This window comes from Thunnus maccoyii, chromosome 2 (assembly GCF_910596095.1).
Source record: "Thunnus maccoyii chromosome 2, fThuMac1.1, whole genome shotgun sequence".
In the NCBI taxonomy this organism is placed as follows: Eukaryota; Metazoa; Chordata; class Actinopteri; order Scombriformes; family Scombridae; genus Thunnus; species Thunnus maccoyii.
The window spans coordinates 26,641,677-26,666,276 of record NC_056534.1 but is presented as its reverse complement, the minus strand read 5'-3'; the positions used below and the strand labels follow the sequence as shown (position 1 = coordinate 26,666,276).

The 24,600-nt window shown below is 39.0% G+C and overlaps 1 protein-coding gene across 3 annotated transcripts in view; it reads right to left on the bottom strand.

The window, feature by feature from the left end:
* The window catches only part of LOC121914004 (high affinity choline transporter 1-like), a 34,238-nt gene extending 9,895 nt beyond the window's left edge, over positions 1-24,343 (bottom strand). The window contains exons 1-4 of one of the 3 annotated variants that reach the window (XM_042436935.1): positions 24,285-24,343; positions 3,684-3,892; positions 3,311-3,424; positions 1,906-2,061 (exon numbers count right to left, since the gene is read on the bottom strand). In XM_042436935.1, the coding sequence (XP_042292869.1) occupies positions 1,906-2,061; positions 3,311-3,424; positions 3,684-3,867 (454 nt within the window). In that variant the 5' untranslated portion in view covers positions 3,868-3,892; positions 24,285-24,343. Of the gene's footprint in view, positions 1-1,905; positions 2,062-3,310; positions 3,425-3,683; positions 3,893-4,461; positions 10,304-11,812; positions 12,177-24,284 lie in introns of those variants that run through there. The other 2 variants (XM_042436927.1, XM_042436945.1) reach the window with 2 other exon arrangements.
* Between the last annotated feature and the right edge of the window lie 257 nt (positions 24,344-24,600).

Below are 24,600 nucleotides of genomic sequence, written 5' to 3'. Positions count from 1 at the left end.
AAACTGTCTCAGAAACATTCCTGCCTCCCTACCAGTCCTTTTGTGGAGCGTCAGCACAGCTTGCAGTGCTACCTTGGTGACTCAAACACTGTTTCCCCTCAAGTCTTTTTGAACATCATTTTACACACATATATTATTATTATTATTATTATTATTATAATTAAGCATGTAACCTTGTCAATCAGTCAGACCCTTGGCACAGACAATGGAAACGTCTCTAATGACACAGCAATCTGGTTTGAATAATTGATCACCTTTCACAATCAACAGGCTGCTCGATGTTTAACCCCCTTTTTCAAATAACACTGGAAAAGAAAACAGCGTTAAAACACACACAAGAAAACATTATGTAAACACGCGCGCACACACACATACACACACACTTTCTCTCTGACACAAACATCCACGCACATTCACACTGCAGAGCACATACACACTTGCATTCACTTTCAAAGGCCCCCATCTCACACACACACACACAGACACAGACACACACACACACACACAGAATTAAACGATCACTTTCAGATTATAGAAAGAACAGTAGATACAATGGCACCAAATTTAGTAGCTTATATAGAAACAACTAGAGTACTACTTGTATCACAAGGACACACTTTAATCTTTAAATAAGTTATCTTGTTGTTCTCAATGATTATAGTGATAATAATCAACTGCAACAATTAGTTATTTTTAGTGACTGACCCTCATTGTGCTTTTATACTAAGGGTCAACATTTGTGTTTTTCATTTAAGCAGAGGAGCAAAGACAAGCGTTGACAGCATCTGGGTGGCTTTATCCATATTATGTTTTATGGGTACAGTAGAAAAATAAATAGAAATAAATTAAACTAATTATGTCTAAATTCATGTGGAATACCTGTGATTAAAGATATGAAATAAAAAAGAATGCATTTTTTTCTTGCAACCCATCATTGTTGTTAATTGATAGTTTGCTAAGCCCCGCCCCACTTAGTTGCTGTCAGGTTTTACATTCTCGTACATACTCACTCGTTGGTAATCGATGTTGAAATACATGGATATGGAAATAAAGAAACAGCATACAAGTATGATAAGGACAAATGTAAGATCAGAGTAGTATTTCGTTCTAACATAACCCTGTTTGGCTGCTTACATGCTTGTTCATTTTTTTTTCAAACACCACGTTTGCACTTTTAACATTACAAGAAAAAAAAAAACATACATCAGCTCAGGACTACCTGATGTGTCTAGCAGACCTAACGCTATTTCAGTTGAACTTCCCAAGATCAGATAAAGTGCAGGACAGAGCTACTAACATTTATCCTTAACACAGTGTGTGTGTGTGCTAGTTGAGAACAGGGTTTTCTAAGCTAACCCTTAACCCCCCAAAAACTAACATGTTAATAATGTGCTCCTTGGGTTTGGAAGTTTGGTTAGTTCTGCAGCTAGTTAACCATGCATGCTAACATTTGCAGTTTACAAGCATTCATAAAACTTTTGGTCTTGTAATATAAACTGTTATCTACTGAACTAAAGAAGCTAAATCAATGGTGTGGTCAAAATAACAGAAACACTTGACAATATAATGTAATCATTTACAACGGCTAAGTAATAAATAGTTGATGAAAATGATATTGACTGTGTCAAAAGAACGTTGTTATTGATGTTTATAGCTGTAGCTGTGGTGGGGATGTTAGTATTATATTGTCAAGTGTTCCTTTTATTTTTTTCTCATCTGGTCACTTCCAGTACATCACTGACATGATTCTGTTGGTGCCAAAATGCACCAATCATCAACGTGCACCTGTTTTCCTTCTCTAGTGTTCATGCACATTGTGTACCCAGATTTGTGGGTGCCTGCACGATTGCATAGTGTGTGCACACATTACAGTGCCAAAGACTGTTAGAGTGTGAAGTAACTTACCCAGGCTGACGAGTGTGCGTGCCACCCACAGCACATCGGCCACCAGTGCAGGAAAGATCAGCGCACTGCTCAGGAAGTTCCCATACTTCTGTTGGAAAGGGTCCATCATTGTCACATAGTTGTTCTCTCTCATGGGCTTGGCAAAGAAAAAGCCACCTGGAGTGAAAAGGAAGGGATTAGCGAGAAATCAGTCACTCTTCTGGAAATGATGTGGTCATTTCGTTTAAAACATGCCCATATTTCAATCATTTGAAAACCCAAATGAGAGAGAAAGGAAGAAGGGGAAGAGGGGGAGCGGGATAGTGAGGGAACACTGCGCGTGAACAATAAGAAAAACAAGTGTTCCTTCCAGATAACACAATAAACACCTTCAGCTGAACTCATGGGTCCACTTGCCCAACAATGGATGCAAACAGAACAGGGAATCTTATATTTCCTTTGGGACTTTGGACTTTCCATTTCCCATAACTCTCACACCACGCAGGCCATTGTGACACTGGACCTGAGCACTGATGATATCACCTGCTGCAAATGTTTACAGATGAATAACTCAGCATGTCAGTTCAGTGAATGCAGGTCTCTTCAGTTCAAGTCTCTCGGTGAACTCATCCCTTTGCACCTGTTGCCTCGAGTTACCATCCAAAACTGATTTCTCATGGACCTATTTTTAACGTGAGCGACACTTTTATTGGTGTGTGGAGTCAGATGGGGGTTGGGGGGGTTGATGTTGCATTAGGGGTCAACAACACCTCAGCTCGGAACAGACTGTGAAGTTCATTTTGATGTTATCTATTGCCTTTAATGTATGTGGAAACACTGAATGGCTTAATTTTTCAGTTGTCTGGAATTGGTCCTGCATAGCAGGTTGTGTTGGTTGCTAAAACACTTACACTGCAAATAACATTGCTACCAAACCAGTAGTGTGGATTTGTAATGCACTCAAGTGTCATTATCCCACATGACTTTCATTAGCTACTCAGTGTAAACACAGGAAGCATTGAAAATAAAATGTTGACAACAATCTTTCCTGACCTCACCGACATTTAGCTTAGAGACGTGAAAAAGATCTCGCAGGACCAAAGTTTGCATTTAAGTGATGTTTTCCAGTGTGGGAATGCTATTTAATATGTGTCCGGATACCTGCCTGTCAACATCTAATTCTACTGGCATTTACTGCTGCCTGGCGGTATTCATTTCAGACCCTGCATATGAGACCATTACACCTTGTGTACACGCTTTATGTTTGGCTTCATAAGCACAGTTGTATCCGATTTAATTTGATCCAGATTGGAATCAAGTTACATCATTCGAAGAAGTAGAAGAAGAATAAGAAGAAGAAGAAAGTGTCGGCGGTGCCAGGATTTATGGTTCATGGTTAAGGCTTGTGGTCAGTGGTGTTACTCACCTAAGAAGAAGGTCAGGACATAAGGCACAGGCATGAGAGCCCACACTGCGCCTAATGTTGGGTTGTATGTTGCTTCAGCTATACCCAGGATGAAGCCTCCACCCACCCATGTAGCTGCAGAGAGACAAACACATCTTAAAGGAGAAATATGACACAGACTCCACACTAGCTTGTGCAATCCACTGACTTCTTCATGCATACCAAACAACCACTCTTTTTAGACACACCACTACTTGACGTCAGTTATCACTTGCAACTTTTTTTCTCTCAAAACAGAACATATTCCAGTATTTATAATCATAAACAAATGGGAGAGACTTAAAATGATAAGCTAGTGTCAGAACTAAACCCCCGATCCCCAAGACTGCTTTACCTGTAAGAGTAAAGATGCCGACTAGTAAGTTGATGTTGCGTCCGGCCAGTAGCGTTATCTCCATGCCGTCTCCCGTGCACTTCTTCTCCTCCCTCTTGGAGCGCATGGATGCCCAGATGCCCGTGCCCAGGATCAGCAGGTAGAACACCGCCATCACCACCAGACCCGGTACATTCAGAGCCATACTGAACTACTTCTGTGTGTGTCTCCTGTTGGATAGAAAGAGAGAATAAAGAAACATGAAGATCTGAAGTGCTTACAGAAAAAAAGGTAACAATATGGAAATGCTGTTTCAATGCTACAGTACAAAATGCAAAAAAACATAACAATAGGTATTTGCTGTCATTTACTTTTTGTGTAAAAAAATATTTGTAGGACTGGAGGGCAAGCTGGCAGGGTAGGCAAGTTCTACGATCATTCTGACAAACAAAAGGTACATTCATCATGTGCAGAAAGCTATAAAGCGCGGATGATAAACAATGAAGAGATAACAGTAGCGTATATTCAAATCAATGAAGAGGGGAGGGTGAGCGAGGTGGAAGATAAACTCTGTATGTCTTCTTGGAGATAGAAAGTGAACAGAGAGTAGGCTGCAGGGGGGAGGGGGGGAAAGAAGAGCAGCAGCATCTCGGATGACCAGGCTCTACTTGCTTGGCAGATGGGAGGATTGGGTGAGGAGGACAAGAAGTAAAGGTGGAGTGGAGGTCGAAAAAAAAAAAGAGGCAAAGGGTGTGAGGGATGGAAGGATGAAAAAAGAGAGAGGCGAAAGGGGTCTCACCATATGCTCGGCAGCACTGACAAGATGGCGGACAGTTGTTGTCCCCCCTCTTCAGTGGTTGGACGGCCCGAGTTTCGACCCCAAACATCGGGAAGTGAACACAACTCAGAGCCATATTAGTGCATACATGTGTGTGTGTCTATGTGTGTGTGTGGTTACTGCGACTGTGTATTCGACAGATGGTTTCTAACAAAGGATTAAAAGATGAGAAAAGCCTTTGCATATATAAAAAAAGCGATAATCTTTTAACTGCTTGTTGGCACCTACTTGCTGCCACTTGCACATTGACATGGCTTATGTTGACCATACTAAACTGTGTTAATGCAGCCCAGGAAAACCAAAGGACTCAAGACAAGGTTACTATCTAAATTATCACAGTAGGGCAGTTTAATAGAAAAATGTTTTCTTTATTATAGATAAACTCAATTATCATAAACACAGCCATCATTTTCATAGAGAAAAACAAGACTTGGCTCCCGGCCAACGCAGTGAAAAACACATTTGTCATACAGAAAGTTTTGGCTCGACTCATAAAACTTGAGGAAGAAAGAATGCATGCATATCCACTTGGGATAATAGGGAGAGGAAAAAAAGGAAATGTTTGTGAAAGGAATGGACTGTAAAATACGGGGTTGTATGAATGTGTGTGTGTGTTTATGTGAGGGAATGGATGCAGGGCTGGGGTGGAGACGGCTCTGCGCCAAAGTCAACAAAAGCCTGAAAAGCTCACTCACATGGCCCATGTGTTTTTCTGTGTTCTGTAGGTGTGTGTATGTGTGTTTGTGCACTCTGTTGCAGCCTTTAACATACCAGGCATTGCAGAGTTCAAACTGCATCTTTATGTTTGATTATAGCGCTGATATTTTCTGCCCATACAGACTTAAAAAAAACAAGTACTATATCGGGCCCTGTAAGAAGTTATAGGTAACGCAAATGCAGTGTATGCACAGTACAAGGGGGGAAAAAAAACAAAGAAGTTGCAACATTTCAGAGCAAACTTTCTACTCCACCACATTGATCTAGCAGCTGCAGTTATCAGCCATTTTGCAGGAAAACATGTAATGAGCACATCAAATAGGCTGGGTTATTAGAGTTAATGTGACAGACGTGAACTTGTTGGCTTCAAAGCTGTTTACAGCAGTATTGAAAGCCATAAAAAATCAAGTTTCAGTGGAACTGGCGGTACAACCCTTTCACACTACAAACAAATAAACCAACAAACAAACATGGAGTCTGATATCCCATCAATGCTTGCTCTACTGACTTCCACTGCCAGACAGGGCGGGAACATCCAGCAATACTCAGAAACACAGCACTGTATGATACACAACTGGTGGTACAGTTCATTTTTGGTGGCTAACCACCACTGAAATCACCAGCATTAACCTCTGAGAGAACAATTAACGTTTGGAATTGTTCCAGGGACTCGTAAAATGTTTATGGGGGCTTATGCAACCACAGGGGTGGCTGAATTCCCTGTGGGCTGCTGTTTTTTCTTGTCCGCTTGTAAAACAAAAGAACATTCAACAGGGAATTGTAGAGGACACTGTGTCCCAGTCCTGTGAATTCTGAGACATTTCCTCCTGTGATATTTGCCCTTTTGTAAACATCGTTGTTTTCTTCAAGTTTCATTAATCGATTTTTTAGCCACTTGAGAGAAGAAGAACTCCAATTTATGCTAACAGGCACAAATCCCTGACGTATTATTTTTTTCCTCCACGCGCACTCTGCAAATACTATTCTGCCTCTGACTGGCTCTGACCCTGATATTATTACCCTAACCCAACCAGTTTCACTCCCTTTACCTAAACCTGACCAACCCAACCAACAAAGAGAACGGGTACTAGCCAATCAGAGGCAGAGTAGGGCGGGTCTTTGTGGAATGCGGGTGGGGGGAAAAAAAGGCATCCCCGACATATTATTGCCTAATAAAGTTGTTTTGGCCACATGCCAGTAAACAATAGTTTATTTACTCATTCAGCAACTATGGAGCAAGTTGTATCTTGTACACAAGATCAACGTAAGTCCAATATTCACACTTCTTTTAGTTTTTAGTCCACACTAAACATCTTGACAAAAATAACTTTAGTTTGCTAGCTAAACTTTAGTTTGCTGCTCTCTTCACCTGCTCCTGCTAATGTTGTCTGTCTGCTGTTTGTTGCTGGACAGGTAGTCTATGTAGTGATTTCTGGTTGAACACAGATGCCTGTTGCTGCCAGAAATGAAAGTGATGAACAGTGAAACTGTAAAACCAAAACTATGAGCTAAAAGAGGCTAAAATGCTCTGTAGCACTACTGAGGTGGCGATAGTTCTCTCTGGGTTTTTTGGTATATGTAGTCATTTGATTCAGGGTAAAAAATTGATTAGTGGAGCTTTATAATACTGGTGAATTTCAGTCTCCTTAAAATGCTTTACTCTCTGTATAAATCTTTTCAGCAAGGCAGGAGTTTCACAGTCCAAACTATTTTAGTGAGCCCCCTCTGTTCTTTGTAACAGTATGCCAGATATTTCACAAAGTGGAGAGAGGCCTACAGTCCCTCTGTAGGGATATGCACGATACTTATTGACCTATTTTTGAGTGGGGGGAAAAAAAGTCCTGTTATATGTCTGCCTCCCTCACTACACACACACACACACACACACAGACACGCTTTCCTTGCAGTATATTGAATTTGGACCTCGCCAGTGATTGTGGATCATCTGCATTTCCTCAGTGAGGCTGGATATACTTATGTTACTGACCTCTGCTTGAAACACAAAATAGGAAAAAGGCACTATGTCAAATATTTAAACTGATTCAGTCACACTTAATTTGCCACACACTAAATGCTCCTTATGTTTTTTGTAGTTATTCAAGGTCTGGATTCAATACAAGTTGAATTTCTCCCATATTTGCAATCAGCCAAATCAAGAAAAATGTTCTACCAAAAGGATGCCAAGTTAATATTTAAGTCATATGTGCTGTAGGCAACTCCCAGTCAGGCCACAACTCTCACTGCAACAGTGCTACAGTATAGAAAGAGTCAATAAAACCTGATGGGTTTTCCTTTTGAAACACTTCTGACGGTCTAGTAAAGCACTGATATTCAGAGTAAAGTAAGGATTCTTTGTCAGAATAATACCTACGTTCATATTTAAGGAGCTGTGCCCTCTGACCTTAAAAGGCCCTGCACACCTACACAGATGTTCTCACTTCACACTCGCTGATTAGACCTCTGCTCAGGTTGATGCAGAGTGGAGCTATGTTGGAATCACATGAAATCACTGGACTCCATGGATTAATAAGGATGATAATGGTGTAATTTGGTAAAAAAGAAAGGTAAATGTGGTGGAGCAAAAGTTTTGTGCCTCCTATTACTATGGTAAAGATGGTTAGATGGCTTTCCTCTTGCCTGAGAATAAACTTTGGAGTCAGAGGTTACATGTCAGGGCTCAGTGTGGCTCTGAGTTTGAGCTGTAGCAAAAGAATAGCACCATAATCAATAAGCAAAATTCAGAAAGTGGAGGATAAAGGTGTTACCCATAAAGCTAATAAACACAGCAGCTTTAAAAAGCCAGAGGCTAAGTGAGAGATCAACTAACACCTTTTGCTATGAATATCATTCATATCAAAGTTCATGTTAAATGTTGGCCTGATAAATTCATTTTCATACCTGAGGTGAATTCAGTTTGACACAGAACACAACACACTCAACGTATGACTCAACAAGGTGTTGTATGAAGGATATGTGTAAACTGAAACTTTTCTTTGTTTTTCCACTTAAGGTCAAATACAAACATTTCTTCCCCCTTCGAGCGTGTGTGGAACTAGAAGCATTGGTCTCACATCCTGTCCCAACACTATCAGTTGACTAAACACATGTTTATCTCTGTTTGACTTGCGACCACACACAGCAATAATGTTTTAAAGAAAGCTATAATTTCCCTGCTTTATCAAGCACACACATTAAACTTGAATAACCTCTTCCAAACTTCCACATCATAAACAGTGTTGGGAAAGTTACTTGGAAGGTGTAAAACTTTAAACATTACACATTACTCATTGAGCAATACCATTACTTTACTCATTACTCAACAGAAAAAGCAATTGGTTACATTACTCATTACTTTACTTTCGTTACTCAGCTGTGGGTTCTGTAAAAATGGGCCGTTAAACAATTAAAAAGCCTCCACAACCACATTACATCTTCTGGGCTTAACAAGTGAGAGGAGATATTCAGGTTTAACAAGTAGTGATCCAACAGTTTGGAGGTATTTACTGACCATCAAGAGCTATCTTAACATTAACCCCAGTGACTGCATGAAGACCCATCTTCACAGTAAAGTTGCATTTTTCCTCACATTCCCCAACTCCGACCTACACCAGCTGATTCCTGAATGTAGCCTTATCAGCGGCTAATGTTAGCAAACCAGCTAAGAATGTAAATAATATTTTGGAGTTATTTAGAGTCACATCACTCCTCTTTTGGTGGCGGCTAACTGCCTCCAGCGTGGAACTAAGCCGACCAGTCTGTCCAGATCAAACTGATAAGATGGCTAACAAGTCGACCCCCAAGTTGTCGATGTAATAGAGTGTTTCTGGGATTAGTAACTGTAATGTAGTTATTGAACGTCAAATTTCATGTTATGTTAAAAAAAATCATGTTACTGAAATGTGTTACTACCCAACACTGTTCATAAACGCTCCATCAATGTATGATCGTCAAGTCATTTTCCTGTCGCTTACATAATTTACTTACTCATCACCAGGTTAACTTTACATAACTCTGCCTACACAGCTCAAGAATGAATACAATGCAAGCACATTAACAGATACAGGAAGCTGTAGGGCCTGTCTCTCTGAGTGTATCTTCACATATACTGTAAATTTTTATTTTGCATGTTGTGCCATCACCAAGTATAATCAGTTTCATAATTGGTCTTTAAGGTGATAAATCAGTTTGATAAGAAATGTACTCCTCGTGTCAGGTGAGTGTAGTTTTAAAGATATAGTTTTAGTTTTGTTTTTCTGACGTTGTGGTGAAAACCAGAAATAAACCCCGGTAGAAAATCCCTTCCACATGCAGACCGCACACAAGAAAAAAAAAAAAAAAAAAAAAAAAAAAGAGATTCAATTCATAATTTAAGCCACCAAAAGTCCCTTTAGTTTTCAACTTTCATTCATGAGAGTTCCTTACAAGCTGAAAATCAAGCAAAAAAGCCAACAAAAATCAACAACATGCATCACCAAACTATACTTTGATGTATTTACTGGTTTTCTGGTAGTTGCTTCTCACGCGATATTGTATTTGAACTGGTTTCTGTTGTTGATGATCCACACTTTCCTGTCACAAAAGTTTCAGACTCTTCTATGTTCCTCACTCAATTAAGAATTCAGAATAAATGTTAAAATAAACTACAGAAATAACTTGTTAAAAAAATAATGCTTAAAGAACAGTCTTAGTTTTTGGTTCCCATTAACAAAATGCAACTCTCAGCGTACGAAACTGATTTGACTGTCAAATGTCTTATGTCACCAGGATAAGAAGAAAACCCTGATGTGTGAGGACTTGTATATTTAGTGACTTTTCTCCTACAAAGCAACAACGATTGAATGTTGACAGTAGCTATAAGCTGCAGGTTTGACTCCGCCTAATGACGTTTGAAGTCTTTGTGCTGGAGGCTGAATATAACCTTTGGCTGTGTTTGGATGACAGAAAGCAGGCACAGGATTGATTGTCTCTGTGCCTAAAGTATCTCCAGACATGAGTACTTTCTCTGTCTAAATACTCTATGTGGTATTCTCTTTCATACAGGTGCACAAGTGTGTCTTGGCACAGAATCAGCTGCAACTCTATTTCTATGAATACCTACCCTCCCACCCACACACCTCCCCATCTCCCTGCCTCTCAGTACTTTTCCGTTCAGACAGACTCTTCTGCGAACTGTGTGTTTGTTGCCTGCCTCCTCTCCATCTCCACCCCCTGCAATCTTTGCAATCTTGAGTGTTCACTGACATTGCTGTCTGCCATAAGCGGGTAGTATTGAACTGAGTGCAACTAGTAACTTTCACTCCAAGTCTACACGTTTGTACACATGCACTTTTACACATGCTATAAAGCTTTAAGAGTTCAGGTTGATGTTAAGTGCCAGTGAAATGTGATCTCGCCATGCTCCAGATACAAACGTATTATCTTTCACAGAGAGGAGAGAGAGAGGAAGACAGAGAGAGGACCAACAGAGAGATCATGGAAAAAAAGAAAAAAAACTGTTTACTATCTCTCTCCTTTCACTTTTCTACAGTCTTAATATGGACAATTTCATTTGTACGGCCCACAGCACTTCAGAGATAAGTTCTCTGGAACAGATGCAGCCTTGAATTAGAACTTTTCTGGGAAATCAAACCAAGACAACTGCAAAGATGAAGCAGTCACCGTAAACATCACATTAATTTCTGCTGTTTCGTGGTTTTTGGAAAGCACTGAACTAACAAGAACATCAACTAGGAAGTGAGTCAGCTCTCAGGGGCCAAGGCTGGAATGGCATGAATGAGAAAAGGTAGGGTGACCAGTGAGGAAGTCAGATTAAAAAAAAAAGTCCACGTGGTGAGGTCTGCCAGGAAACACCACCATGGAAAAAAACATCGCCGAGAACCAGCAAATTTTAAATTAAAATTGTAAAAAACAAAACAAACAAAAACTTTTCATCTATAGTGACATACATACAAAACCCTTTTGGGTTATGATTCAAAATAAATGACAGTCTCAGCATCCTATACAGTCACTCAAAAATGTCATTCACTTATACATGTCTCCATACAAGCCAATAAAATGGATTTCTAAAGACAGTATTATTTACAGCATATATTATAACTTCATACCAGGATATTATCATTAAAATTTAATTCAAAGCATTTTAATTAGTCCAAGACAATCTGATACCACTTAATGCATATATACACACCGTAGTCTGGCCATGGTCTCAGCCTGCGCTACTTCTCTATTCTCAGACCAAGTGCAGTGGAAAATTACAGCTTATCAAAACCATTGATAGAGAGAATACAGAAAACAAAGATAGCAGCTGTTGTCACAGACGAAAAACCTGCTTTGGCTTCGCAGTAGTGCCCCTCAGGGCTATTTCTAGGATAGGTATGCACCCTCAATTTGCCTGCGCAAACATCACAAACTTGGAAAACACACACACACACACTCACACACATGCACACAAAACGCTTGTGCCTCTGGACTTTTAAAGATGTAGCTAAGCATCTATGCAAAATCAAAGAGATATACATAAAGTAACACCATGAAAACAAAGAAAAATCTTACACAGGAGATGTGAAGTGAGCACATTCAATGGTTGGATACATACCTAGGTTTAACAGTACTTGTCAGTTCTTAGTGATGATGTGAAGAGGGAACAGAGGCTATTCTCACAGGACAGAGAACAAGGCCAGATGATAAATTCAGTCCAGGACGAGAGAGGTTCATGCGACAGTCATCCACAGTGTTGGGGAGTGACAAGAGATGGAGGGCAACACAAAGGAACAACGGGTGATCTTCAGTCTCTTAAATTAAATTAAGAGGGAATTGAAAAAAGGTAAAAGTCTATTTTAAAACTGTTTTTAAAAGTTTTTAACAAAGTGTTCTGCAGCATAAAGGGAGAGGAGTCAGAGTAGATGTTCAGAGCTCATGAGGCAGGTTCAATGAAGAATGGAACTCTCTAGAATCAGCGCTCAGACTTCCCCTGGTTTTAAACCTCACAGAGTGGGAGGGGTCAGACAGTACACAGAAGAAAGGGAAGCTGCCATTTCTACCGCCTGATTGGTGACTGCATCAGACCTCCTGTCTGCAGCCAATTAGCTGTGTTCAGAATGCAGGGCAGACCAAGCCCCTGTTTTGCTTCAGACCACATGAGGATGACTTTGGCTGTAAGACAGCACTGGCACCTCCATCTGCTCATGATCAGCTCATTAACAACCCCCCCTTTCTCTGTCTAACTCTGCTTCTCTCTACTGAAACATCTCTTGCTTGTTTATCTCATTCTTTCCCCCCTTTTATCTCTTTTTAACACCCCTTTCTACTATCTTCAATTTGTGTCCTTTTTCTTTATAGAAACATTTAAAAAATCTCTTTCTTTATTCCCATGATGACTAAGACGTAATCAGAAATGACTCACTACTCCTCTCTATATCTCACCTACCTGCTGTGTTTCACAGTGACTGTACAGCCAGCGTGACAGATGCCACCAGGATCCTCACACGCCCGCAATATGTCGAGAAAAACATCTCCTCCTCCAGGCTGCCCCAGCTTTCTGCCGTGTCTTCACTTTTATTGGTGTGTGCTCATGTGTGTGTGTGGGTGCGCACAACTGCCTCCTTGCCCAGGACTTCCACAAAGCTTTGCTTGTTCTGTCCATATGGTTTAGTGTATCAAGCATTTAGTAAATCACATGGGGAAAGCAGGACAGAAACTACAGGGAGGCAGAAGTTGCAGTGAAAAATAGCCATGAGTTTGGTAGAAAAAGTGCTGTGCTCATCAATTTAAAAGGAATCAACTGTGTATATTTCATATACAGAGATCAAGTCTCCCTTGATCTGAATGCCTATTTCTGCAAAAGAGTCTTTGTATGGTCCATTTGAAGTCATCTCTCAGCATGTCACACGCAGCCTCAAAGCCAAATATTTTCAGACAAATTTCACACATTCTCACACTGGTGGGGAAACACATAACCATTTCACATTCAACAAAACTGACGTGTGAATTTTTGCTTCTTTCTAGTTGCAGAGCAACTAGGATTTGCAAGTTTATTGCCTCAACATTCTCATGCCAACTCATCATTTAGCCGCAAGATTTCAACAGACACAAACATATAATGTACAAACCACCATGACATACATTAAAAGTTGTTAAAATGATAACCGTACTAGTGACTGAAAACATCCACACCGAGTCATTGTTATAAAGCTGATCCACATCATGAGATCAAAAACCACCATCCTGTTTTTTTTTTTTTTTTTAAACAGACGATGAAATTAGAAAGAAAAAAGATCCTGACCACTTCTTCTTCATTGAGAAAGAAAAACTTGTCACAACTGAATACCACAGAGAATTTCAATACCGACCGTCAACCTCATCTCCTGTCTGCAACCACCCTCATCTTCCCTCATTTACAATCATATAGCAGCTTGTTTTTCTCGTCTGCCCTCTTTCCTCAGCTTGAATCAACAACGAGACGAGCTGTGCAGGGCTCAGGCAGTGCTGTCCCTTTAAGAGTCCTCTTCCTGTACCAAGAAAAGCTCTGCTTTGAGTGTGTATCTGTGAGTGTGTGCCCATGCACACGCTATACAGTTTGTTAGTTCTCTGCTGTACTGTCTTGCAAGCTTTCAGGCTTCAATGTTCTTTGCTTGTTCTCTGTGTGTCTCTCTTGCTGTTGATTTATTACTTTACATTTATTTCTTTACGTATTTTCTGGCGTGTCTCTTTCCCTTTCTGACTTCAAGCCCTCATACTCACAGACAGAACTGGTTCCCATCGAGTTCCAGATACATCTAGTTAAATGTTCATAAAAAAATGTTGGCTGGGTTTCGTCACCACCCTGCAGTGACAAAGTCGACAACCATGTCTGGAACTTTAATCTATGAGTATGATTTGTAGGGAATATGAGGATGATCAGATGAATGATATAGTGACTCCTATGGCAGTCTCTATAGTAACACAAAGCCCTCCTAGTGGCAACTATGACCTCTTAATAGTAACATAGGTAATCATAATTAAAAATTGCAGAATAACTGAACATTACAATTTGTCACACTGCACAGATAGATCTTAGGTTTGGTGACAGAAATGTGATCAAGCTACAACTAAAACACAATGATCAAAGACAAAAGACAACACAAGAGTAAAACTGTGACTCAGGGAACTAAAACTGGAAGTAAAAGGGAGAATTTTGACCAAAATGACGATATAATAAGGCTGATATATTGAAATAGTCTTCTAAAAATATCTGAAAGCACTACAACATGGAGCCTTGGTCAACACTTGCACATGCCTCTGGAGCTGTGGTGTGTTGGTTGGATGGAAGGTCCAGTATAGTCACTTGGCCCGTGGTGGGTTGGAAGTGGAACGGAGAGAAAGTATGACGGAGTGGAGTACTGGAAGTAGACTTGCTTGAATGACACTCAAAGAGCGTGTTTTTATGAAGGTTGATGCCTTCAGAGGGCGTTTGAACAATAGGACTACTCTTTGAGTTAAAAACAGGAGTGGCCACTGGTCTATCATCTGTTAAATGTACACAATGGAGATTTTCATCACTAGGAAGTACAATGGAGAACTGTTTTCTTAGTTAGTTAGTTAGTTAGTATCTTGTGCATGGGCACGCACAAAGGTGACGGAATAAACACTCTTGCAGATGGCTTCACACTATTCTATTGATCAACAAATACTGGCAGTAATGTACCAAGCAATGCATTAACAAAGGCAAGGAGGAAAAAAGGGTACAAGCAAAGCAAAGCAAAAGCTGACCAAACATGTCTTGCAGTCCCCACATGGCATCTCAGAGAAGGTGCATGTCAGCTATGGTGTAGCTATGGAGAACTAAGTATGTAGCCATGCAGGTACAGCACAACTCTTAAACACAGAAGCTTAACAGTGGTATAGTTTGTTTTAAGAGCAAGATGTCCTTAGGTAGTGAGAGCTGAAATAAAATTCAATTCAGATGCAGCTCCTGCACCAATATATTCATCTTAGCCTGATCAACTGCAAAATCATGGAGGCAGCATTTGAATCGATAAAATCATGATTGTGGGAGGCATCAGTGGCCCTGCATTTAGTCTGCTTTACTCAGTGAGATGTTGAGCAATCACCGTCTGCACATGGCCTCCAAGCTGAGAGGAGGTCTAATCAAACCATATAAATGAAAAACACCTGTGTTGGTATACAGCAACTCTGCATGGGCTTGAAATTGTATAAACTATACATGTTTGTCAATGAAAACATTTGACATGTCATAGCAAGTTTATACTATTGTACTTGGACAATGTAAAGTGGAGTTACAACAACTTCCTGTTTAATGCCCCAAACATAGCATTAAACAGGAAACATTGAGTCATAGTCCTATGACTCAATATTGACATGTAGATGTGTTCAGGCCTGGATTCCAATCAAGCATGAGAAATTTGGGGCAGACTGGAAAATGTAAAGTGGAGTTACAATAACTTTCTGTTTAATGCCCTAATGTTTTGGAAAAATTGACTGGCACGCCAAGGATGTTCCATGGAAACTAAAAAGTGTCGCTCGGGTTAAATATCTAGGAGGAGTTTGTTAAAGTACAACACCTGTAAATGGCTTCACTTTGCAAAAAAAATGCAAGTAGATTCAAAATGGCTGACTTCCTGTTGAATTTAGGGTCTGGCGCCAAGAAGCTTTTTTTAAAGTCTAGAGATGTTACATATGCCTATCAAATTTCGTACATCTATGTCAAATTTAAAGGTGGGGGCTTCTTAGTGCAATGACTGATATTCATGAAAATGTATAACCTCCATTAAATGTATTGCAGCATTAAAGATCCACTTGTGTAGCACCACCTACTGACAATGGGAAGTCATCCTCATGTGACAAACATCATCTGATTTACGTGAAATTTAGATGATGTGGTCTACACATGATATACAGCAACATGAGGCATAATTAGTGGGTGCTCTCTAGCACTATATAGTCAACACAGGAAGTGATAGTTATTGACTACATGCAATGTCAAATATTCATGAAAATGTATACCCATGTCAGTTGTCCTCTTGTTAATGTATTGCTGCATTAATATTTCATTTATGTAGAATTGCCTACTTGCAACAGGAAGTGAAGCCTAAATGACAGATAGTTCATCAAATGTATACACAATTTCCAACATGTCATCCCCAGCGCCACGTACTGCACACATAACTGCATGACTGTGGTGCACCCCAATGTCAACAAAGGTGCGAGGGCCCGATCATCGCTGCTTGCAGCTTTAATTTTTAAATGGGTTTGTGTTTGCATCTGTTTGGGCTAAGAGTTGTGGGGGCTGGGAGAAAGTTGCAATACATGACATTCAGCTACTAGATGTCGCACTATCGCACCAACATCTCGCCAGTGCAGCCACCACAACAAAGAACAGAGAAGCTTGGACAACAACACACACAGAGGGAGCGTGACTTCATTCACTGCTCAGGTCGCCATTACTCCACTATATCTTTACATAGCTAATAGTTATTTGCTGATATCTGGTGAGGCTCAGTGCCATTTATTGAACCTTTAAGTGCAAACAAAAAGGTACAGTCAAATGCTAATGATGTGTTTGGGAATGTGAGAAATAACAGGCAAATTGAGTCAGATCATTTAAAGAAAGTCACCAGACAGTTTTGTCAGTTGTTGAGTTAGGATCTTCTTGTAAATTCGGCAAAAGTAGCCTAGTTACAGTAGATGCCTTCTTAACAGCAGATAACAGCGCACACAGTTACTTTTTCACTGTGTATCAGCCTTGAACTGGCAGAAGCTCTGTCCCTCTCATTCAAACAAAATATGCCTACTCTATGTTTTCATGGTTACACCATTCCATCAAATGGAAATATTTTCGATGTCTTGCACATCATTTTAGACACACTTTCCCAAAAAATCAGCCTGAAAGCCTGTTGGTGTTGATGTGCTGAGAATAGATTTCTCAAGTCTGTTTCTTAAGTGATGTCGCTCTGCTGGCACTTCAGTGATTTTATCAACAACAGCAAACTACATCCTTTAAGCTAATGCACATAAATAATGGAATAATGATTAAAATATAAATAAAGTATATTTAATCAAACACTCCCCAGTCAAAAGATGTTTAAATCAGCATAAAAAATACAAAGTTTAAAGTTTGTGGTTAAAGCGGTAAAGTAGTCAGCATTGATTTATGAATTAATATGATTGATTCTGACAGTATCTGTTGTCCAAAGCTTCTCCTTCAGGTCATCAAATCTTGCAGCCATCTGACGGCAGCAGGACACATACTGTGCGTGACTTCAGTGAAAACTAGGCTTGTCCGTTGAATTCCATTTTTTTTAATATTGTTGTCCTTAACACTTACAGAGGTTACGAAATGTATGTCAATTGTGTGTTATATAAGTGATTATGGCATAAAAAAAACTACGCATTTGACTGTCAGATGAAAAATTTTCAATAATAAGTGTAGGAGATAGACCCGTAACTACACAAGAATAGACAATGCAACAGACAGAATATGAGGACTGTGATGTCCACCACCTTTTTTTTTTTTTAGCTTAAATAAATTGATTATGACCTGTTAAACACTGAAGTAATTTAAGTTGTAGTGTTTGCATTTAAAGAAGTCTGTGACGGACTGTCAAGGCACTCTCCAAAACCTTGTTAGGCTCTGCTGCTGGGTGTAAGCCCCCTTAATTATAGTCAAATAGAGAGTGAAAATACTCCTGCACACACAGGAATGGACTCTGCATAATTATTTGTCAACGTTTCGGTCTTCTGACCTTTCTCAAAACATTTTGAGACAATGTCTTGAGAAAGGTCAGGAGTCTGAAACATTGTGTGGGAGTATTTTCACTTTCTGCTTAAACTAGATTTTGTCGTTGAGCATTAATGCTTAATGTTTTATCTGTATTGTATGATTTTATCTGTGTTGTATGATTTGGTCAATTGATACTCAGATTTGAATGTGAAATCTAACATTTTCAGTCAGTATTAAGACAAAAGGAGTGCAAATATAAATAGAATTTATTGAAATATGAACTAGAAGTTATCATAGATTAACACTCAAATACATTTTAAATAAAATACAAAAAGATGGACAATACTTAAAAATAAAAAATAAACTCAACATTTGTGATGACAGTCAGGGCTACGTTAAGGCCTAACAAAATAGGTCCTAAAGGCCAAATTCAAAAAGCAGTGACACTGCCAACTGTAAGCAGTTCACTGCATTTGAAGGTGGTTTTTAAGGCTTTTAGCAAATGTTCTTAAAAACATATCATTTCCCTCGTGTGAAATGAACTCCATCTTTCAAAAATAGCCCAGGACGGTCATCTCTAATGTGAGGGACATCTGGCACGCTGAGGTTGCTTTGCATTGTCTGCGTCTCTCTGGGCACCACACCGGACATAGCTGTCACCAATGATCCATACTGTGAATATGAGAGGAAAATAAATAAGGGTAATAAATGCTTTACGTAATGAAAAATATAAAGTCAACTATAAAGGGTGGCTCAGTTTTTTATGTTGACAATACAATTATGTCACATCTGTAGGATAAAATGGAACAAGTGCGCAACACCTCGAAATATAGATGACAGTCCCTGAATATATTTTTTTGTCCTTTGAAGACAGACAGTTTCATATCAGCTGTCTAAAGTCAAGTAGCCAAGACTGGTATGTTCAGTTTATGCTGTGTGTAGCAGACGTGGTGGAGCCATGACCTCAACAAGGTGATGTACTGAAAGAAATGAACATCTTGTAACAAATACAAAAGTGCATTACTTTCTCAACAATCATATCTAGATAATAATCTCGCACAGCACTGTCGATAGCAGTGCACACAAGTTTCAGTCCCCTGCTGACTTCTATCAGTGTCAAAACCATAAATATGTGCACTGTTTGCAATAGCGGTGTGGGAACTATAATCTTTAATGTAAGCCATTATGCACACTGAGAATCGATCTGCAGATTTTTGAATTTGCCACAAAATTACCACAGTTATAGATTTAAAAAGCTCTGAAGCATTTTAAACTTGTGTAGTATAATCTCAATAACATAAATCATTATTTCAAGTTTTGTTTTATAGTTTCAGGTTAACTTACCTCAAGTAACATAAGCTGCGATGGTAATGGTACCAACTGGGAGCAAGAAGACCACAGGGTTAGCCACATAGCCTTGCTTTGTTAGCCAAGCTTGTTTGCCTTAGCTAGCTTGACAGCTTCGAGCTAGGTGGGCATGTTTCAGGAACCAGGCTTCATTTAGCCCGCCTCAGCTTCAACTCTTTCCTCATTTTGGATTAGCCGGGAGTTAGGTGGAGTCAGGCACTGCCAAGATGTTGATGGCTGGGGCTTCCCACTTTAAGCTTCAAAACTGCCCTTCAGAAACCAATGGGTGACGTCATGGTGGCTACATCCATATTTTTTACAGTCTATGCTCTATACACTTCAGACTGGTCGGTTAGAATTTGACATTCTGCCTGTTATGTGGGAGACCACGGATTACCCAAACTCTTTAATCCTGTGTGTCATGAAACTTCGTTGTTGGAAGTTTTTTAGCAGTTCATATTTTATTGTTGAAATGCCTTACAGTGCTAATACTGTTGCATCACATTTTGCAATATAATGGGATAATTTACAACATGAACACATAGAATTAAGACGAAAAAGCATTACATTGATGCAATCATATAAACAAAGTATTTTTTAAATGATTTATGTCTTTAATATATTGTTAAAAAAACAGCAACACGTTATTGCTGCAGCAAATGGCTTGCCCAATCTGTCTTTCACTTCACACCCACACACACATACACACACTGTTCATAAGTCTTGTTGTGTGTGGAAAACATGAGAAACAACTTTTGCTAAATGGAAAGTTGGATGAGCCCTGCAAACCTGACATCTCCTTCATGGAAAAGCAGAACATATAACCCACCAGTCTGATATGAGTAGGAAGTGTGTGTGGTTATTTTGTAGCAGCCTGGTGTCATCAACAGCACTGTGCTCTGGTGCAGCACTTATCAGAGGCTACAGATTTACCAACCTATCAGTCCTGCTGCCTTCAGATGTTTCAGAGATTTAATGAACTGAAGGAGAAGCTTTTCATACAGTACCAAGCAGCTGTGGACAACAGATATTGTAAGAATCACCCACATTCATTTATAGATCAATGCAGATTGATTTACTAACTTTCATGCTTTAATCACATTAAACATTATTTTCTGTGCCAATTTCGTTTGGAGAGCGTTTAACTGCAATAATTTATATTTTAAGCATTCATTCGTTATTGCAGAACCTCTACAGCAAGTATTTAGTTTGAAACACATACACCTGATAAACTAGTCTACTGTATCAGTAGTCTATGTGACACTCACAAAAACAAAGGGTATTTATGAGTTAAATAATCCATATACAACTAAGTTTTTTTCTGCTTGTCTTAAAGGAGAACAAAAACAAATTTATGACCACCACATAAGTACTGTTCAGATTATCCATTTTATGTGCTGTTATGATCTTTTATGGGGTGCTACACTATTTTTCATTACTGTTGCTGGTGTTCTGTTGATATGTGCTCTGTATTGTATTGACAGCTCTGTTGTCGCGCCCAAAAATCTATGCAAACTTGCTGTCAGGCATGCTGTTGAGACTTTGGCTGATGGTGAACAGTATCTTAAAAATAATCTTTTCATTGCGCTTTTTGATCTGTAAGCATGTAAATATTTGCATGTACATACTGGCTTTGCTGCAGAATGTAGAAGTTAGATGATAATGGCGTGCAGCGTGTTATCTTTAAACAAATGTAGCTAGCTTATTATAATGTGCATATGTCATAACGAGCAAGCGATTATCAAAGTTTTTAGTGTAGACTGATTCATATGACAATATTAAAGAACGAAGAAAGACTACTTCGACTGCTCTCCCCTTCATTTAAGAATTCCGTGACATGCTGTCATTGGGTAAGTCTACCTATTGATTCCATGTAAGTCTATATTTATAAAAATTTGAATTTTTCTCAGGTGGGCTTACTTGGTACAGTGTGAAAAGAAGCACACTGCTTGAGCCAATTTGACATGAGAATAACTTAAGTTAAGCCCACTTCAGTGTGAATGACTTAAGTTGATTGTTCACAGAATTTTCTTTGTATTGTTTTACCTTACTGACATAATGAGCACATATATTTGTCTGCCAGTGTTATCATAAAAGTCAATTTGATGCTATTCACTACTTTTAAGATGGCAGCATCAAAAGTAAACATCAGCTAATGTGCGCCTTTATCTTTTATTTTCAGTAAGAAAGATGACATCAAAAAGAAAAAAATACAGTACATGTCCACCAAAATGTTTACCAAAAAGTTATTTTCTTGTTATAATGAGATATGTATCATATTATAACAATACTAAATACGTGTGTTATCCCTTGTCTGTATAGCTATGGAGAAAAGGTGGCAAGAAACATTTGACTTCCTCTCTCTGAGAACATACCCATCTGGGTATAAATCCTAGAAATGAAACCTTAGGAGGTATGCTTCCAAAGTCACACTAAAAGGTGAGTATCTAAATACATTCAAATGTAGCTAGCATTTTGGTAAGATAGCTCTTTAATGATTACAGTTCTTTAATGAATGTTCACTGCAGAAGGAGAGGTCTTCTTTGGAAGCAGAAGAGCCATTAAATCCAAAGAGGATGCAAGAAAGCTCTTCAAGGAATTTCACTCCTCTCCAATTGTGGGATATTCGGGCATCCTGAAAACACACACTGCAATGTGCTCCAGATTTTACTGGCTTGGCATATCCATTGATATTAAAAAATGGGTTTGTGTTTGAGTTATTTTTGAGTTTCGTGTTTTTGGGTTTTATTAACAGCTAGTTTATTAAAGGTCTTGGAATGTGATAAATGCCAGAAAGTTGGAAAACCACTGACTGCTGCACAGTATATAAAGGTAAATGTGTACAGTAGTATCCTGATATTATACAACAGCTATTAATAAAGAAGTATTGAAAATGTAAAAGGAAATATATTTGTTGTACCTTGATAGGTGTCTGCTGTCTGGGAGCTCATTGGCATTGATCTGACAAGACCTCTCTCAAAAACTGTGAATGGCTTCCAGTATATTCTAACAGCCACAGATTACTTTTCAAAACAGGTTGTGGCTTTCCCATTAAAGACAAAGTCAGCAGCTGAAGTTGGACACCATATCTGCTCTATTATTTATAGACATGGTTGTCCCAAAAGAGTCCTCTCTGATGAGGGAAGAATTTGTAAACGAAGAATGTGTATTTTCTAAATACCATTGTAGTAAATACAATTCAGGAATGATTCCTTTCCTTTTTTTACTGTAACTGTTTTTTGTCTCAGTTCAACAACATCCTTTGTAATATTTCGGGTATTGAAAGAAGTGTCACAGCTGACTATCATCCCAAACCAATGGCCTGGATGAGAAAAAATGACAATATAAAGCAGCAAGATTTTTTCAAGCTCTAGCAGAGCTTTGTGACAGGCTTGTCTCATTAAATTACTTTTAACATTCCACTCTCGTTCCTGGGAAAGGAACTGTGGATAACCATGGATAATTGATATTATCCACATATTCAATCTATTACTATTTATTCACTATTGATATGTATTTCATTTGATTAATATCAATATGTTATGCAGCGCATGGTTGGGGCAAGAAATTTGGAACTATTTCTGAGAGAGGCTTAATTTTGTTTGTTTATCTTGCGTTTCTTATTTTACATCTTAGAGCTCTCACAAAATTGGTTAATGAGAAGCAGAACAACTGGGATGTCTTCTTGGATGCTATGTTGTTTTCATTAAGATCAAAGGTCCACACCACCACAAAACACTCCCCTTTTCTTCTGATGTGTGGGACGGAGGCAGTTTTCCCCTCTGAGGTTCCTGTTGACATGCCGGTCAGTTTGTTTCTGGAGTCCTTTAAAAAATTATCATAATGGCTTGTGGCAAGATGAGTACATTTTCTTCACCAGTCAAAGCTACAGCACAGTATATAGTACAATTAATTTACAGATCTCTCTTTTTTTTTTGCTTAGTTGCTGTATCCAACATAAATTGCACATAAAGGTTATTTTGTTAATTAACCATTTAACTGTTAAGTTAGCTGCCACAACAATGTTTCAAGATAGTGTGCACATTTCTAGAAATTTATTCTAGGATTCTATATTTTTAATCATTTTAATCTGGTTAATTATTGGTAATATTATTTGAAAATATCCTATGTGATTGGACTATAAGAAATATTTTGTAACAGCACAAAATGACTCATCGATATAAATTCAAATGACAGTGTGTAAATCCTTGATACTGCCTATGGCTTTATTCTGAACAGCACTCTGTAACCAACAGCTAGCTATTTAAGAACTCAGAGCTCCTTTAGGTTTACATTCTCAGACCCTGTGACCCAGTTTTAAATATTTAATACAAGTGAGCCATGCATGTTCAAGTATTTCAAGGACTTTTACATGTAAATGAGCATCCGTTACATTCAAGCCCTTGCCAAACAAGTTCACACAATGCTGATTAATAAATCTCTAAATCTCTCTGTATTTCACAGTATACAGAGTTTTTAAATCTGTTGTCTGGTATGACATGTCCATACTGGTGCACTGGTAGTGATGCGTTTAACATCAACCAGCAAGGATTTGTTTCCCCTCAGATTTGCTGGGGAAATTATGTCATGTTTGGTATCCTGACCCATCCTGATGGGTGCTTGGCCCCCGGGTATCTTGGTTGGACTGCAAGGCATACTGTGTATGCATAGCTAAAAGCTGTTGTAATTTTCGCTGTAGGACTGTTAACATGTCACTTTATTAAGTTGTCACTTTATCACATTGTTTGTTTTGAAGCCTCGGGCTTGGCATTTTGACCGTTGCCATCTTGGATTTTTGGAACAAGAAGTGATAAAAAAAGTGACCATATGTGGACAAGAGGGTGGAGCTGAGCCTCATGTTAGCTGCTAGCCTGGGCCTTAAACCACACTGGAGCCCAAGACGGAAACATGTTATAACCAAAGCTTGTGGTATGTGTTTCCTCTAACCAAGACAGTGTCGTACTGTGTGTGTTTGTACACTTTCTGTGAATGACCCATTTACCTTAAAGCTGACACCTTTCTTGAAGGTACACAAACTCACATCCTCAGATTCAGCTCTCTGTAAGAAAAAGTAAGAATACAATACAATAAGAATACATTGAGAAGTCAGAGCAAAGGGATCAGGATGCTTGAAACAAACTAGGTTGTAAGACATATTGTCCGACCATGTCTTAAGGCAAAAATGTTTAACCCTGGTTCACTCAAAGCTCATGTGAAAAACATGACATCAAAGCCTCCTCCTGGCTGCATTTCACTACCTTGGTGATCTCTTTCTGAGAACTCTGTCTTCTGTGTGTCTTTGTAATCTTGACGCAGTG